Below are 18513 nucleotides of genomic sequence, written 5' to 3'. Positions count from 1 at the left end.
GGAGCCCCTTCTCCAGTCTGAGGGGTCTCCGCACAGGCCCACCCATGGCTGGATCTGGCAGCTGCTGCGCAGGCACGGGGATCTCAGGGTATGCTGAGGCTGTAGCAGTGGGGACAGACCTTCCCAGGAACCTGTGCTCAGGGGCAGAGCTTTTCTTGAGAACCACCACAAATGCCTCTCTCTGTGGGATGGTGCTGCTGAGCTGCCTCTTCCCAGGGCTCGTGCCCTTGAGCCAGGGTTGTGCAACCTGGAAAGGGGTCTGGGATGAACCTGGTGTCATATATGGGAGAAATGCCTGCAGAGAGGCAGCGTATATGTCCAGACCTCATTAGGACAATTTCCTCTAATTGAAAAAAACTGCCTCGTTGCTCTACTACCCCTTCCTGGAGAAGGCTGTCACCTTCCCAGGCTGGGCTTGAGTGCAAAGAGGCAGGGGGCATGGGATGCTACGCAGGTGGAGATCATCCTTTTGCCCACAATGAAACAATCTGGTCTCAAATGATGGTCTTAAATAAGCTGTTACAGCATGTGCTGATTAATTTTCAGAATTACCCCTGAATAAGTTTCAAGTTTTGGCTGAAAGATGAGAGCAGGCTTAGTTTTCTTTTTATCCAAAACCAGATTTTGCTATTGGCTTTCTGTAACCAAACCCTGGTATTTGTAAATGGAAACAATTTGGTTTCCTTGTTGGCTTTTTTAAAATGGAAAAATAGGTAACTGTTAAAAGCTTTCTTTACAGACTTTGACCAAAAACCTTTGCAGGTTTTGATCAAAAAGCTGTGGTTTTAGTCAAAAAAAGCTGTTGTCTGTGTTTCCCCTTCCCCCACCTGTATCTTCCTCTCTGCTCTCCTCCCACTTCCACTTAGACGAAAAAAATTTCCACAGGCTCACTCAGCATCGAAGAGTCACTTTATTTAAAGGGAGGAAGAATATCATGACGTTTGACTGCCTGTTTTGGATTCTGTGAAGGAATTTCATCCCCTCCCGGTTGCCGTGTCTCTGGCATCCCTCCCAGATCCAAACTCTCTGGAGGACGGAGGCAGAATTATCTCTGAGCTTTGCAGCTGCCAGATGTTAAATGATGAAACGGCAGCCTTGCTCCTTCCCTCTTTACTCTGGGTAAACCTCTGCCTGCCTGCCCTGTTTGAAATGCAAAACTTCCTCAAATCCCCTCTTGCAGGGTTCTTGATGTCTCTTGCCAATCACGCCTGACAAAGACTCACTTCATTCCTCTTCCAGCTACTTGCCTTAAGAATCACACTCAAACGTGGCTGTGTAAAGTGCCTGGGCATGGTGAGCTGCGGTGTGGAGGGATGGGAGTTGCCAACTGTGCAGTTATTGCATCCTTTGAAGATAAGTGTTCTCTCCTGCCTGTCAGAGTAACAAGACGAGGTCTTTCACCCCTCCTTGTTGCCGGCGTGAAGCAGAGCTAGGGATGTGCAGGTCACGGACAGGTTTATGATGGTGTAGACCCTGGCTGCCCAAGCGGGAGGGTGTGTGCAACAGGAGCCAGGGCGCAGCACACCGTGGCCTTGGCAGCGGGTGCCCCAGGCAGGGCTGAGGGAGGGGCAGCAACCCCGTGGGGCCCTTGCTTCCCATCTGGAGGAGCTCATGGGCGCTGCTGGGGCAGTTCAAATGCGTACCTGGGATATACAAAGAGGTAGCTTTGTAAAGGCTTTGTCGAGGTGCACGTTTCTCTTGCAAATGGTCAAATGATCAAGGCAAAAGTCACTCGGTGAGGTTTAGTGTCTGTGCAGTCTGGTTAGGGGGGTGCAGCAGGTCCTTCTGGCCTTCACACCCATCCATCTGTGAGATCGATGATAAATTCAGCAGGCAGGCTACAGTGCCTGCAGTGACATTCACTTGCCTGTGTATGTGTCTAGCACGTGGGTTTGTACGTTTGAATATTCCTTGAATGTTCCCTTTACCTGGGGAAAACTCGTGTTATTTTGCCCTGGTGAAGCCAGCAGCTCCAGGTGCTCTGCGTGTGCTTGTGTGTTGTGCTTGCTGCAAGGGTGCAGGACACAGGCTCTTGCCCTTGAATGCAATCATCCATGTAATTACCCTGTAAGTGATAGGAAAGGGGAAAAAAAATCATATTACCCTTATGATAGTGTTCATGGGACCATTGATCAAGGTGACAATTGGAAATTCATCACGATGTAGGAGGAAAAAATGGGAACTTTCCTGTGCATGAGACGGAAACCTGATCCAAGCCAGCTACTGCAGCCAGCTTTTTGCAGTCTAATGGGTGATTTCAGTAGAAAAATATCTGAATGGGACACTGAAGCAGCAGATTTGGGGTGGGCTGGACCATTCTTCCTCCTCCCTGCTTCTTTGGATAGACTTGCACCTTAAAAACTTCACACCTCTTGTTTGCTTACAGAAGTAGGAACACAGCTTGGACTGCAACAAGCCAAATGCTGTGATAAAGTGAAACTCTCGTGCCAGGTTCCCCTCCCCGCTTTTTTTAAAGCTTCCAAAGATAAATTGCATTTTGCTTCCAGATAATGAAATTTCCTTGGAGGAGAGACATGTTTTTCTGTAGCTTTTTCATTCAGAACATGAGAAGGGTTTTTATTTTAAATCTCCGTTGGAAGTGTTTGTCTGTCTATATTTTGCTTTCTTCACCGTGAATGCTCTGACTTCACAGAGCCAGCGGAGACCCCGAGATGGAATGTTTCTGTCACTTATTATAGCTTGCTTTGGCATAAAATTTAATCTTCAGATTTTTTTTTGTCCTAAAGAAATGAAAGTTGAAGCCAGATTAGAAACAGATAAAAAGAAGTCATCCATCTTCAGACAAAGGAGTTTTTGTTTTTCTCTTTTACATTTGCTTTTTTTAATCCTCTGCTTTCAAAGGGAACAAAGAGATCCTTCCACCTGGAAAGACTGGAAAAAAGGACAAACGTGGAGCACAAGTAGCATGCCTGATCTGTGCTTGTGTTGTCCTGTGGCCAGCACGTCTATTGGGACTTGCAACCGTCCTGAAAAACCCAATTAAAGGGAAAACCCGGGAAGGAGAAATTGCAGCATCTATGACATTAAAGTGAATTTTTTTGCTCCTAAGAGGACAACTCACTGATCTTTACCTTGTCCTGCAGAGAGAGGTTGTCCTGCAGTCCACTGGTAGAGGAGTCGGTGCCTTCCCTGCCTCCGTAGCTGGTGGCAGTGCGGGGTGGAGGAAGCTGCGGGTCCATTGCTTTCTGCGGTGCCTGGTGTCGCACCAGAGCCTGTCCTAATACTGCTCTCATCTTTTGTTCAATCATCTGTAGTGATTAATATGTTCTCAGGCGCTGAGAGGCTCCAGGCACTTGGCACTTGACTGTCTCCTATTTCTGTACTTAATAAACAGAATATTCCACAAGAAGAACTTGCAATTTATCTTTTGCTACTGTGTGGAGAGTTACTCTGAGTCCTGGCTCTGACTGCGTCTCTCTTTTGCCCAGGGAATTAATAGACTCTTCCATACCCTAGCTCCCTCTGTTCTCACTCCGGTTGCCAAATTAACCTTCATCTCACCTACTTTTTCTTCACGTCTTGCTTCAATTTAGTCCTCAAATTGTTCACATGACAAAGGAGTCGTCCTTCCTACAGCTTCTACTTCTGCTCTGATAAGATACTTGAATTTTCTGTGAACGCCTGAAGTGGAGAATAACTTCTCTCCCTCCCTTTAGTTTCCCTATGGTATTTTAAGTCCAAAAGTCTCCCTGAGGTTATTTCCCCTGGGAGTACAGTAAGCAGTTTGGACTGCATGGTGCCAAGTGACTGAGTGGTGCTCTGAATACACCGAGAGTTTACTGGTGCTAATTAATGTTATTACATCATATTACATTTATTTGGACTCACAAGAGGGGGGTTGACTGCACAGGCAGTGCGGCAGAGGCTGGATGCTGCTCACCAGCATCGCCTGTACTTACCTGTCTCACCCGGCTCGCATCTTGTGGCACACTAGACAAATCTGAAATGTTGGAAAATTGAAGGAATCTGCTTTTCTTATCAGGGAGGGGATTTGACTTCTGGGAGGCTGCTGTAGGTGCATGCTTTTTCTCTGCAATTAATGCACAGGCAAGCTGCTGGGAGCAGCCTGCGCTGCCTTGGCAGGATTAGGGATGCGAGAGCACTGCTGAGGACGGCTTCTGCACTGTGCAGAAATCTGCCTGGCCTCAGCTTAGGAAATAAACCGGGAGCGTCACGGCTGCTGTAGCACCTGTGCTTATTCTGGCTAGGGGAGGCTCCTGTGTCCTCTGCCAGCTCCTCCGCTCTGCAGGGCGGATGCAGGGGAAGGCTTGTTTGACCTTTAAGCTTGCTGGGAGCTGCTCCCACGTTAGTGAGCAGCTTGCTGGGGACCTCCTGCCACCAAGGGCACCTTCCCAGCGAGCCCCTGGGTCTGAGCTGGGCAGTAGCTCTGGTGCAGGACAGGAGCCTTGATCACCCTCTGGGTGATACACCCAATGTCGCAGGAGGTGTCAGGCTCCCAGGGCTTGGGCTTGCCGCTTTGCAGCTCAATGGATTTGGGGTGACACCCCCAGAGTCCCTGTTGCAGCATGGTTGCCGCCATCACATGCACAGGGATGGCCGGGTGGGATTCATCTCTGTGCTTCAGCTGGTCCCTTCGCAGCTGGTGCAGTGTGGTGGGGGAGGACGGGGACAGTCGCAGGCTGTGACACCTTTGGTTCCGAAAGCAGTTTCAAGGGATTTTTTGAGGAGGAGATCTGTGTCGCAGCGTATGATAATTATTGATGTTTCCTTTTGCTGGGATCCCAGATCTTCATCCTCCAGAAGGGGTTTGGCATCGCCTGAAGCATCATCAGAGAACAAAGGCAAAGCTGTTAATTAAGACAGAGCTAATTCTGGCAGCCGACTGCCGCCATCTCGATGTGCTGCCGGCTGCACGCCGCGGGAACAGAGGCACCGGCCGTGCTCACCGAGCACGGGGCTGCCAAAAGCCTTCCCGGAGACTGTTAGTGCTCTTTGCAGGGCTTTGCCCCGTGTCCTTCCTGCACGGGTGCCTGGTGGGCAGGGCTGGAGGGTACCTGTGGCCTGGAGAGGTGGTTTTGCCTTCTGCAGGGTGCTTGCTGAGAGCCACGGCGTGCTGCTCTTTTTGCGTGGGGTTTGGGGCCTTTTGCTACACTGAGCTGATGGCTGCTCTGAGACATGGGGTCCTGGGGAGAAGCACGCGAGAGGGGACCTCACTGGTGGCCTTCTGGTCCTGGGGTGGGGACCAGGCAATGGATGGGACACTGTAGGAGACGCCTCCCACGCAGGGCTGGCTCAGAGGAGGAAACGGAGAAAAATGTTCCAAAAAACCAGCCGGCTTTAATGTCCTTGGTGCGTCCTCCAAGGGTATGCTGGTGGGCATGGTCTCTGTGACCGCTCTGGGGCAGCTGGTGACCACAGTCCCATCAGATGAGCAAGAAATAGTGGCCCTGCAGCACGATGCTGCTGCCTTCCCACACCCGTCCTCTGGACGGCAACACGGCGAAGAGGCTTTTTCTGAGATGCTTCCTCCAGGAGAAGTGAAGTGTTGCTGTTCAGAGACTTGGAGCAAGGCTGACAGAATAGAAAGCTTTTTGAACAAACACAGCTGGCTTTTACCCAGCGCAGCCAACTCTTTGGCCAGCTGAAAAGAAATCAGAAGAATATTGATGTATTATTTTTTTTCCCCATGCAAAAATTGTCAGGCTTTTTTTGGTCAAACGTTAGTTTCTGAATGCAAGTTTTTCAGTTGATAACAATTATTTAGGGAAAAAAACCCCTAAACAACTGAGGCACTTCTCTGGATAACTCACAGGCTCAGCTCTTTGCCTCTTGTATTTTCAAACGATTAACATTTTTTTGCTTTGCACATCATGAATATTCTATACTTGAGCTGTTACTGAGTTGTGCTAGATCAGATAAATAACATGGTGTTGCTTTTGTGGCAGACTGGATAAAGATGCAAATAATACTGACATTTACTTCACAGTTTTCTTTCTGTGATCCTCTGAGTGAGTAAACTGGATTGCTGAGATATTCATGGGAAGGAAATGAAGAAGGGTTGTCAAGATGAAAGCAAATTTCCTTAAAACTTAGCCAGAAGGTTCTTGGCAATTTTTTCTGTTATTTGCTCAGCTGAATAGGAGCTGCTTGAAATATATTTTGCACAACCGCAAAAGAAAACTCTTGTTCCCGTGGCACCGCTGAATATTTTTTGCGCACTCTTTCACTGAAAAGCGGATGATTTTCCGGTGCTCGGTACCTCTGCGGGGTTGCTGGTCCCACCGCTGTAGCCGACACGTGCCCTGGCTGCAGGCAGGCGACCGTGACCCGAACGAGCCCTTGCTGCCTTCCCTGCCCTCACTGTTTTTCCTCTCCTGCCTGCGCTGGGATGCGCGAACCCAGCAGGAGGGAGGGATGGGGTCAGCTTTGCAGCAGACGAAGAGGCTGCCTGGTTGGGGAGAGGAACTAAGGGGGGTGCTGAGCCCTGGGAAGGGCAACCAGAGCTGGCTTGGCATGGTGTGTGGGACGAGGGGGACGGGCTGAGTCTGGTTCTGGAGGGCTCCTTTCAGCGGCTGCACGGGGGTGACATCCCATCTACCGTTGGCTCGTGGGCACGGGGACATCGCCCTGGGTGCGGGTGGCCTCGGGGGCAGGAGCCTTGGGCTGGCGGTGACAGGGGGGCTGGCAGAGGAATGCTGGTGTCTCCTGAGCAAGGGAGGGCAGCCCGCTGCTCCCCTGCTCCCGGGTGCCCATCTCGCCTCGGCCCCCGGAGCGACGGCCTGCGAGCCGTGAGGGTGATGGGAGAAGGCAAGAGGCTGAGGAGACCCCCGCATTGTCTGAGCCTGAGGTGGGAGCAGCCATGTTCTGGGGGGCCAGGGCACCCGCCTCGGTGTGGGGGCTGCCTGTTTGCTCCAGCTTCCTTCTGGGGGCAAAAGCGGGGAATCGGATCGCGGCGACCCGAGCCAGCCGGCCCCCGTTTGCCCCGCACCGAGGCCCAGCGGTGCGGGCTCCGGGTGCGCCCCGTCGGGGGTCCCGCTGAGGGGACAGGTGGTGGTGGGGGGGCAGCGGCGGGCCGCCAGGGGGCGCCGTCCCCCTTCGGACGGCAGCGCGCGGCGGGCGGGGGCGGGGCGGAGGCGGGGCGCGCCGCGGGGATTGGCGGGGCGGGGGCGGGGGCGGGGCGGAGGCGGGGCGCGCCGCGGGGATTGGCGGGGCGGCGGCGGGGGCGGGGCCGGGCGGCGGCGGGGGCCGGCGGCGGCGTGGCCGCGCGCCCCACTCGCGGCGGCGATGTGACCCGGGCGGCGCGGGGAGGCGGCGCGGTCCCGTCCCGCGGTCCCGTCCCGCGGCCCCGGCCCGCCCTGACCCGTGTCCCGGCCCGCGGACGCACCCCCATGCCCGCTCACGGCCGCCCGCCGGCAGCGGCTGACGCCTGCGGAGCAGCGGCGCGCGGGGCCCGGGGAGGCGATGGCTGCGGATCTGGTGGTGCTGCTCTGCCTGGCCGCCGCCGCGGCCGCCGTGGAAGGTGAGGCGGGACCCGAGCGCGGGGTGTGGGGGGGTGCGATGCTGCGCCGCCGGTCCCTGCGCCCACCGCGGCACGCGTGGGCTGGCAGCGCCACGCGCGGCGTCTGCAAGCGGGGACCAGCCGGGCTCCCCCGCCGTGCCGCGTACCGGCGGCCGCAGACCGGCACGGGGCGGGCTCCCGGCACGGTGCCCGTCCGCTTCAGGGGGCGCGGAGCTCCCCTTGGCACCGGCCGATTGTGGCAGCCGCCCTCCGGCAGCCCGGGGGAACCGGCCCGCGGGCGGTGCTGGCAGACCGGGGCTCGCCCACGGGCCGTGGGTGGCCTCGGGAAGGGGCAGCGGGTGTTTGCAGCTCTCGGGGACGGCTCCGGGAAACCCGTCCGGATCTGCGTGGGACGGGCGGCTCCTCTGGATCCTCTCGCCGCTGGATCGCGGTGGGAGACACCGGTGGATCTCATCCGGGATCGCGGTGGGAGACACCTCCAGGGTCCCCTCCGCATCCCCTCCCCGGCGGGGCTCTGCCCAGGGCCGCGGTGGGGGGCACCTCCAGGGGCCGTGGCTGCGCGTAGGACCGCCTCTGCCATCCTCTTCCTCCCATGCCCCTCAACACCCGTGGGAGCTCAGGAGAGCTTTGTGGAAGATGAGGATGGATGCACCAGGAGATGTGGGCAGGGGTTCTCCTTCCCTTGGGTTGGACTGGGGCCAGGGGACGGCTTGGCCCGTCGGTGGAGCCCCGGGGCAGATGCGTGGCCATCCCTTCAGCAAGGTTTGTGCCATTGGGCCGAAGTCTTTTCCCCATCGCTCGCCAGGTCGTGGGGCTCGCTCTGCACCGGGACGGTGCCCGTAGCTGGGACCCAGCCTCTGGGCAGTGGGCCTGGCATCCCACCGGCTCACCCTGGGCTCACAGTGGTGCATTGCTGCTCCCTGGCTTTGGGAAGTATTGCTTATATATATATATTGTTTTCCTTTATTTTGCCACTGCCTCCTTTTCTCTTGGTACAAGGCGGGCAAAAGGGCTTGTGGCAGAGATTGCCCAGCGCTTGAGTGGTGGCAGCAAGCAGGGGACGTGGTGCAGCCCCTTGCTTGTTGGCAGCAAGAAATGCGTGGTTGCGGAGAGATGATGCACGGGGTCTTGTGGGCGAACCGAGCTGCTGGCCGGCGTGGGGCTTGGCCCATCCTTGGGGGAATTTAGCTGATGTGAGCACGGTTGTGGCTGAACTGGAAGCTGCCAGAGCTAACCAGAGACTGGTGGCTCAGCTCTGGGCAGCACAAGAGCTGGTTCAGGAGCCGGAACGCTGCTGTGATGGTCTCCAGTGGGGTGGGAGCGGTGCTGGCCACAGTTGCCCTCCGCTCACCAGCATGCCTGCTGGATGGTGGTGGGCAGGCCCACTTGCTGCAGCGTCTGCTTTCCACTAGCTTTTGGCTGACCCAGGCGTTTGCTTTTCTTATTTCTCGGGCTTCCTCCCTCATTGCATCTCCGTAGAAATAACTTGAGGTGGAAATGCTGATGCCTTGCCTAATCATGATGCAAACAGGCGCGTGTTTGCTCGGTCGCGAAGCCGCACGTGAAAATGCAAGACCTGTTAGCAGCACTTCGCTAGCCGGCATTTGCAGCGTCAGCGGCTTGAGGCAGTGCCGAAATTGTGGCTGGCAGGGAGACCTTGGCTTGGTCCCTGTCTGGGAGCACTCCTGGGTGTCGTGTCCGTGTGTCACGCAGGGTCTTCCCCAGCTTGCCCTGAGCCACCCGTGGGAGCACGTGCTGGGCTGGCAGAGCCAGCATGCCTGCCTGGGACCAAACCCATTGAAGAGCGGTGTTATTTCTACTCTGCTGAAAAAATTACTTGGATAGTAAAGTAGTATCCTGGGAGAGATCTTGGATTTAAGGGAAAATTTTGGACGAGGAATTTCTGAGGCAGAGCAATTGAATCTGATTTGGAGTTAAGGTGACAGTCTGCTGGCGTGGTCCTATAAAGAAAACACCTTTTTATGGAGCTTATTTAAATCTTATGGATCCTGCTGGTGCAGAGGTTGAATTTACTAGATTGAAACGTGGATTTCTCTAACTGAGCTGAAGCATCTCCTAGAGCCTGACCTACCCTGGGGTCTGGCTTTCCCCCTGGAGCAGCCGTGAGACCGGTTTTGCTGGCAGTCCTCTCTCGCAGCAAGGCAAAGCCACGGCTGGAGCCCGGCTCTGCCACGGGCTGCAGAAACAGCTGAGGAAGGGATGGCTCCCTGCATCCCAAATAAGCCATCGAGACAAAAAGTCTTTTTTCTGGGATGGTGGGGGTGAGACTTTTGGGCATCTGGACCCGGTTGGAGGGGGAGGAGGATGCAGCCGGGGTCAGGGCTGGGGCTGCCTGCAAACATCTCTCTTTATCCTCCATAAAACCTTGCTAACTCATTGCCTGCGGCACGCGAACCTGGAGATAGTAGAGTCGCTTATCTGAGTTTTCTTATGGTTACTTGATTTTTACCAAATCCTGTGGCTTAGCTGACCGTTTTCTGCTGGACACCTGGATGTTTATAGTCATTTTTCTTTTTTTTTTTGTGGCTTGTGAAGAGGAAGAGGGACGTGAGAAGATGACAGGAACAAATACTCCGTCTCTCCCACACCCTGCAATCACTCAGGAGCCGCTTGCGTGCTCTCTCTCGTGTTAGCTGAACCAAATATAATCATATTTAGCATATAGAGAGAGTGGTAATGGGCTGACATTATACGTTTTAACTCAGGAGCTGTTGGAGTTTGAGGTGTTGGTAGGTCAGGTGGGGCTAATGTCCATTTTGGTGCAGCTCTTCCACGACGCTATTTAATCTGCCTACCTGCTTACCTATCCATCATCTCCCTGCCTCGCGCCTGGTCTTTTGAAAACCAGGTTTTTCTCTCGGTCTCCTGTATTGCTGCTTGCAGCACAACAATAAGCAAAGCATGGGAATGGGGGGTGGAAAGCCCTGCTTGTGGCTGGTGGATTGGGCTTAGTCTTGATTCCCGTGCTTGCCTGTCTGGCCTTCGGAACCACAGCCCTGGAGAGGACCGGGGATGGGGGTTTGGTTTGAGAGTGACGTCCCTGGCTCCTGCTCCTTGTGTGCCAGGCGCCCTCTCTCCTCCCGTTTTGGCTCAGGATGCACACATCTGTTGCAGGCATCCTTCGGGCTTCCTCCGCTTCCGCCAGGCGCCGGAGTGGTGCCTGTGCTGAGCAGGCTGAGAGCTGGCAGCTGCTGTGCTGCCCTTCCCATCACCGCCACCGCCGCACAGGCATCCACCTTTGGCCCAGCTGCGTTCACTCGGGGCAGAGAGGTTTTCAAGGAGAAGCTAGAAATAAGTCTTTCAAGAGAGAATTTGCAAGTGCTAGTATCCTGCACGGGAATTTGCAAGTGCTAGTATCCGGCCATCACTTTACTTTTAATTTTTTTGCACAAACTATCTCGGGGAAAAAAAAATGCTAGGGGGAAAATCCTTATTCTTGGCATAATGAGTGATCCCAGATCTTGTCAGCCTGGAGGGAAAGCGTTTTGTCAAGTCATGGAAAAGGGACCTGAGTCTGCAGATGCCGTGTTGCTTTTTTTTGACTAATTGCTGGTATCACTGACTCATTATGCCTTGCCTCAGTCTTCCTCCTCCCTTCCCGTTTCCCTTGTACTTCGGGCTTGGAGATGGAAGTGAAGGAAAGGCAATGTCCCAGTGTCTCTGAAGGTCCTGCTGGCCCAAAGCTGCTGGTGACCTCAGTGGCTCACGCCACATGGTGTGACAAAGTGCTGGAAAACCTGGGAAGGGGGATTTTTGTTCCTGGGATGCCTAAACATGGCTCAACTCGTGGCAGAGATGGCTGTGGTATGGCTGTCCCTGAATCGGCGGCAGTTCTGCTCAAACCCATCTCATAGGCAACTTCACCCGCATCTCAATTTCATGTACGTCTCCTTCCTTAAGGTGAAGTTCTTGATTTATTTTTCTCTCTAATTAAAGCTTTGAATTTCACTTTCCCCAAACGTAGCACAGCCGAAAGTTGAATAACTTACAGTGCTCCAGTGGCTCAGCTCAGGAAGCCTATTAGAGATGAAAACAAGCGCTGGCAATGATGGAGAGATCAGAAAAGCAGTGCTGAAAATGGAAAGCCTGCCTGTTGGGTTGTCATTATTAGTATTTATTTGATGCTGAAGATGGTCTTGGAGCAGTTAATGCAAATAAGGGCCCTGAAAGAGCTCTGTGAAAGGCAGGTGTGGAGAAGGTGGGGTCTGTGATAAATATATCCATTTTTCTGCTCTTTCTGCTCACCATGTCTGTATGGAAACTGGGTTGCTGCCCGCTGCTCCCATGTGTTTAGTGGCCCTGTCTGTCGTGGCGTCAGCTGCCTGGGGGTCTCGCCCATCCCAGGTGCAGCTCCTGACACAACAGGACAGAGCAAAACCCTTCCACTGGCCTTAAAAATCAGAAGAAAATATTGATGCTTGATGATGAAGTAGCCTGAATGTATTCGTCTGGCTTTGGATCCAGGCCACAGTGCTGAATAATAGATGTTGCTAGCAGAGGTGGGCTATGCAAGCTAAAGAAATACTTGGATTTGGTGAAAAAGAGAAAATAGTACCCTGGGCAATGGGTAACGATGTTAATCAGGCCAGCAAAGTCTTGGAGATGCTGGTCCCTGGTGCAGCGGGAGCGCTGTGGGATGAGGCTGCTGGGAGAGATGCTCAGAGCAAGGCTGAGGCTCGCGGAGTGCTGCTCTTGTAATGCCTGTGGTGGGTGCTTGTGTGCTGTGCCACTCCATCTGAGATCCAGACAGCTTGAGGAGGCTTCTTTTTTTACTTCTCTGAGCTGCGGGTACGAGCTTATTGTACTCTGACATGGAAATGGCTTCATGCAGGAGCCCCAAACTTGTATGATATTGCCCAAGGTGTGCTGCAGAGCTCCGTTCCCTCTAACCAGGCACGGTCAGTACAAGCACAGCGAGGCTGAGTAAATAGTTGGAGTTGGGGGAGGGAATGTTTTCCCCAAATATTCATTAGAATTTGAAAGCACATTTCAATTTGACCTTGTTCTTTTTCTGCAAACATTTGAGCTATCAAGCGTTGCATGCATGAATACTTGCGCAAGGCAAATGTTAAGCTTGGATGTTTGCTGGGTAGCAATTTGGAAAGGCAGAGGCTCGGTTGTACCGTTGGGAAGCTGGAGTGCGTGTCGCTGAGGGAGATTGCTGGAGCCAGTGTGATGGAAGTGGTGCAGATAACCCACGTGGTGGGAATTCAGGTCCACTGGTGACTGAGAGAACCTTGTGAAGCGGCGCTGGGTGGTGGGGCTGGCAAATGAACATGAATCCAGAAGACACTCAGCTAGGTTGTGGTCCACATGTGAATGGAGCGTGTTTCTGCTGGCTGAGCCTCCGGCATCCCTCCTCGCTTCCCCTCTCACTGGAGGTTAGTGCGGGAGCAGAAATGTGCAGAAAGGGATGGAGCAATGTCAGAGCAGTGTCAGGAGAGTGCTGGGACCTTGGGTGGCCCCAGAACACTGAACTGGTTATTGCACACTCCAGCTTTTTGGGGCTAAAAATGCAGGTTTGCCAAAAGTGAGCGGCTTGAGAGGCTGCTTGGGAGCGTGCAGGGGAGAGAGCAGGCACGGCGCTGATGCAGACAGTACCTAGTAGCAGGTAGAGGCAACACAGCCCTTTCCTTAGGGACAAAGAGAGCAAACTCTTGCCCAAATCAGCTCTACAGCTTTCCAGAGAAGCGGCAGATGTGGATGGGCTCCCTCCTGCGCTGTAAATGTGGTGTCTCCCAGTCACAGATGATTTTTTTTGTGTGTTTTTTTTTTTTTTTTGTCACCATCCATCTTCCACAAAGTCACATCATGAGACACAGTGAGAAAAACGTAATGTGTGTTTGTAGGAGCTAAAGGGTCTGCTTTATTTATTTATTTCTCATAACTTTTGAATTATTAAAGCATGTTCAGTGGAGATTAACTTTCCCTGCTCAATATTTATTATTGTTTCATTTCCCTGGAAGTTGGAGCTATGAGAGCTTTGATAAATGGACTGAAAGGTTCTGTAGTTTCTCTATAGCTAATCTAAATATCCCCTTATCCTTTGCTGAAAAGCTAATTTGTAATTTCCTATGGTAATGCCGCTTAGTGAATTATAATGATACACCAGGGTATGCTTTTCCTCTCAGTTCTCTGTTGGGAGAATAACGCTACCATTGGAAAATGGTGTGAAACCTGGAAACTGGCCATTAGTCCCCTAAATTTTTGGTCTAATAACAAAAATCCAGAAAGTGTGTGGACCATATGGTCTGTTTTCTCACGTCTGGGCTGGAAAGCATCCATCTCCCCCGAGTTCAGTTTCTGCAGGAGGGATGGGAGCGGTGGCCGGAGACGTGCCGGAGCCGGCACCATGAGCCGATGCCACGATCTGTCCGCCAGCCTGGGTTTGCATCTGCGACCAGAGCCTGATGATCTGTGAAATCCCTGCTTCTGGAAACCTCTCCCACCACCCCAATTATAAACAAGTGTTATCAGTCTTTTGAATAATTGAAGAGGCTTTCTGTTGAATATTTAATTACAATAATATTTGGTTAGCGGGGGTTGTTGGTCTCCTTTTGTGCAATTGAGAATTGCTGCAAGAAAACAACCTGTTAAAAGAAAACGTTGTTGTCTATGATCATTGATTTTTCTTCTTTTTTTTTTTTTATTTTTAAGCTAATCAGTTACTCAGTTGAAATTGGTTAATTAGCTCAGCTCCATTAAGACTCTTTGGCATTTAAACTTGATGTTTCTAAATAATTATAGTTTTGCCTGCTAAGCCCACAACCCAGGGTGACCTAATTACTATTAAAGCATACGTGCTTTGGTCTGGCTTTAATAAGTTCCTGCTGGGAGCCCTGCGGTGAAAAATCACAGAGGCAACAGTTCAGAGGGGAAGGGGCTGTGTGCCAAGCCCCGGCTGAGGAAGATGACTTTCCTTCGGCCTCGCTTCTTCCAACCTGAACCTGGTGGGTGGAATGCTCCTGGTTTTGGGGGGATGCTCCCAGCGGGAGAAGAGGAGCCCCAGAGCAGCCAGTCCCTGCAGCCCCCGGAGCATCCTTGTGGCTGCCATCTCCGTGCTGTCCACTTCTGGGACAGGTGGAAGGTGATTCAAGTGGTCACCTGGAAGAGGAGAGAGATAGGAGTGGTTTTAGTTAACGAGTTAATTTGCTTGTTTTCTAAGTTGTTCCACTTAATAAGCAGGTGGAGTCCTTTCAAGGTCTTTGCAGATAGAGGGGAGAAAAAAATACAGTATTAAGTTTATCTTTTTTTTTTTACAGTATTGTTTATTTATTTAATTAATTTTAATTTGGGACTTGCCATGCCAAGAAATTGGGGATTAGTAAAGCCTCAGGTATGTGTTTGTTAGTGTAGTGAGAAAAATACTTAATATCTGGTCAGTGTTACTGGTGTTTGAAGCTTATTAAGCTTTAATTTGTTATGCAGCAAGTAAAAGTGGTGGCTGGGAATAGGTAAGAGGCTGTGGAAATCCTTGCTTTTAGGCTGTTTCCTCCCATCCCACATGGGGGCTTTGTCACGATTTTAAAGGATTGTTTCATGATATTTTCTCCCAAAAAGTCCCTGCATCCTGCCTGCCTGTCTGATGCGCTGGTACCCCATGTGCTGCATCCCAGCGGCAACTGAGCATCAAGTTTTGGATTATTCAAAACCCAACCAGCATCTTCCTTGGATTGCTTTGAACACGGCTGGGTTTTGCTGCCTTTGTCTGGCTATATATTTCTTTTTTTGAGGGGCAGGGCAGCTCAGCCCACTGCCCTGGCTCTGCCATCTCCTGGAGAGCCTCTCCAGTCCTGCAAAGCCCAAGACCTGTTGCACGTCCACATCTTTGCCTCTCTTTTCCTATTTTCTTTCTGTTTGCAGGGCAGAGCGTGGGGTTACCTTTTTTTGCCCAGCCCTTCATGCCAGTCCTGGGTAGGGCAGGTCACTTTCCTGTCGCCTTTTGGGCTCAACTCCAGATGGCAGGGTGCTTCTCCTTGAGCCCCAAAGCCTGGGAAAATGCTACAATATCTGATTTCAAGCACAAGATCAATCCCCCGCTGTGTGCCTGCTCCCTGCCACGGGGTGTTGTGAGTGAGCTGGCAAGGAACACCCAAAATGTACCCGGGGTGGCAAAGCGGGAGGGACCCAGGGCTGGTCTTGGTCCCCTTTCTCCTAAAACCTACACCGTGGGTGGAGGGATGGAGCAGGGAATGGCAACAATTGAAGTTTTATGGAGTTTTTTTAATTTCTTTTTTTTTTTTTTTTGCAATCAGAGGCTGGGGACGGGCCCTTGATTACTAGAGACCTCCACTTGTTTCAGCTGCTTCCTTAGCCGCGGGGTCGAAGCTGACTCATTATCATCCTCGCTTGGGTCCCGTTGATATGAGGATAATTGCTTTTTGCTCAAAAGACATTAAATCACCGTGGAAGAGGCGAAGGGGTGTGAATTACAACTTCCCTGGGAAAACCAGGAACGCAGCAGAAGAGTTGAAAAGGAAACACTGTCCTCGGGAGGCAGGAGGAGAACGGGGCTGGCTGTGGGGGTCTGCCCCAGTCCCTCTGGCTGGGGGGAGCTGGGAGGAGGACAGCCCCATGTACTGGGGACAGGCTGGGGTGGCCTGAAGAAATAGCTGAGGGCTGGCCTTGGTAGGTGGCTGGGCACTTTAATTTTACTTTTTTTCACTCAACACCTGTAGTTTTATATTTCCAAACGCTCAAGGAATGAGATGGACACATAGGAACAGAGCAGGAGCAGGATGCGCTCGGAGTGCTTCATGAGGCATCAGCTCTGCTTTTCATTTGAAACAGATGTGTTTGAAAAGAACAAAATCTGGCTTTTCAAAATCACCGGTGTATTGTCAGAAGTACTTCTTGCAATGTTTTTGACTAGTTCAGGACCTTTGCCTTGCGTAGCGTACCTGTGGTGCCTGCGAGGTTGCTCCGTAGGTGTTGTTTGCCCGCGGTGCGTAGCAGCATGGAGATGCCCCCACCACATGGCCGCTCCAGCCCTGAGCTTCTCCTGTAGTTATTTTTAAAGCAGCGATGCTGGGTCTCTGCATCCTTTATCGAGTGCTGGAAATCACGGGCGTGACCTGGCCGTGGGCAAGCCTGAGATGCACATTGCTGCTCCCCAGCCCCTGGGGTTTGGCTGAAGCTGTCCAGAAACTTTATGCGAGGGGGTGAACCTCCTGGAGATGTGTGGCCTTTGCTGTCTGTGCTTTGCCCCTTGAGATGAAATTGCCGATGGGGGTCTAAAGTCATTTGAGCTCGTCAGGCTCTCAACAGAGGCCCTGTGAGGTCACATATAATGATGTTATTGGGACCAAGTACAAAGCTATAAAGTGGTAATTTCTGGTTTAGTACAATGTAGGAGGATCAGCTCTGTGCCGCATTTCTTGGGGAGGGACGTGCGGTTCCTTGAGCCACCTGCATCGCAGCAGGTAACTTTACTCTTGCTCAGTGAAATGGAGAAAAGCATCAGCTGTGCAGGAATTAAAGGCACCGATGCCTTGTTCTTTGGACCCATCTTTGGTAGGGCCCTCCTGAGCTCTGGCCGTCAGCTGGCGATGCCCTCCTTCCCCACCCAGATGCCGACGCTGACCTTGCAGAGGAGAGGAGGAGGATGGAGGCTGGTGGGAGCTGTAAGGTCGTGAGCTAATTGTGTTCGGTATCTTTCTAAAAGTTGGCTTTCATTATCCCTCCCCGTGCCATGTGTGGGTTATTACTGAAATGGCTGGCACCACTGTGTGCACACGGGAGTCTGCTGTGCTGAAAGACTTTCTCGAAAGCCTGCTGAAAGCTATAAAAAGACGCTCATTAACTTCAATGGGCTTTGGCTGAGGCCGGAGAAAATGGGCTGCTTTGAGAAGGATGCTGCTTAGCGCACCCTCCAGCTCAGCCTTTGTGTGCCAGGGCTGGGCTTTGCTCTCTGGGGCTGACCGGGGACACCCCTATTTTTGCACGGTCCAGCCCTTAACGTGTGAGAAAATGGTCTGTCTGCCTCCGAGCAGTGGGACCCACTCAGCAACATCCCTGGGGCTCCCTGCCAAGGGGGCTTGGGGAGCGATGGATGGGCGCCTGCCTTACCCCGTGCCCCGATAACCCCTGTGTTTTCTCAGCCCGTGCCAGGCATGGACCCCGCCAGGCTGGTGTGTGACTCAGTCACTCCCAAATGCGATCTCTTGAGTCACCAGCCCAGCAGATTTTTGGAGGTGGCTTGTGGCAAGGCACGTTTTTATTTATTTCTTTAAAGCTTGGCGACATTCAGGGGAAACTGGGATGTCTTTGAAACATTTAAAGTATTCCTAATAGGTTACCTTGAAAGCTTTCTTCAGTCGTGAATGAATCAAAGTGCAAATGTTTATAATGCAACACCCACACAGACTGGGAGAGGAATTTTATTAAGGCAGGAGAGTCAGAAAACAATAATAATAAAACATGTTTTATGAAGTTGGCGAGAAACTTATAAACTAGGTGAAGTTTTACAGCATATGAATTTGATACAAGTTGTAAATTTGAATTCCCAGGCTGGTCCTCGGGTCTTGCTCTTTATTACCTGAAATAACATTCTCCACTTTTAATAGCTGGCTGCGGCAGAGCAAACGTGGTTTTATCTTTCTAAATGATCTGCCGTGCGTGTCTTATAATCCAAGTTTCACCTATCCTGAAGACTACAGCCCTTTCCTTGAGCAATGCAGTGGCTGTTGCTAATTAGCAAATTACTGCTATTTGCTTTCTGTGGCAGGGGGGACCTTGAAAATCCTTACATACTGGTCTGGATTATTTAGATTTTTTTTTTTCCCAGCAGAAACCACCCTACTGTCTGATAAGAGAGTAAGTTTTGTTAATACATCAGCAAAAAGGGACTGAAAGATGCTCCCGATAAAGCAATGTATTGCACTAATAACCCGCTGTGCTTCCCCGCTCGTGGCACTGCTGGGAGGGACGTGGGCGCTTGCTGGGACATTGTTGCGACGTGACCGATGGCCTTTTGAGGCATCTGGGGCTCT

General features: G+C 52.2%; 1 protein-coding gene and 1 long non-coding RNA gene across 4 annotated transcripts in view; both read left to right on the top strand.

Annotated features, from left to right (window-relative positions):
* LOC141926953 (uncharacterized) overlaps positions 1-2976 on the top strand; it is a 36069-nt gene extending 33093 nt beyond the window's left edge. Inside the window, exon 3 of the long non-coding RNA XR_012624254.1 lies at positions 2863-2976. This is a non-coding gene — a long non-coding RNA (uncharacterized LOC141926953). The remainder of the gene's footprint in view (positions 1-2862) is intronic.
* Positions 2977-7278: 4302 nt separating this feature from the next.
* Positions 7279-18513, top strand: part of EPHB1 (EPH receptor B1) — an 86057-nt gene continuing 74822 nt past the window's right edge. For 2 of the 3 annotated variants that reach the window (XM_074833448.1, XM_074833449.1), the window contains exon 1: positions 7279-7501. In XM_074833448.1, the coding sequence (XP_074689549.1) occupies positions 7444-7501 (58 nt within the window). In that variant the 5' untranslated portion in view covers positions 7279-7443. Of the gene's footprint in view, positions 7502-8231; positions 8264-18513 lie in introns of those variants that run through there. The other variant, XM_074833450.1, reaches the window with a different exon arrangement.

This window comes from Strix aluco, chromosome 9 (assembly GCF_031877795.1).
Source record: "Strix aluco isolate bStrAlu1 chromosome 9, bStrAlu1.hap1, whole genome shotgun sequence".
Taxonomy (NCBI): domain Eukaryota; kingdom Metazoa; phylum Chordata; class Aves; order Strigiformes; family Strigidae; genus Strix; species Strix aluco.
This window is presented reverse-complemented; position numbering and strand designations above follow the sequence as displayed.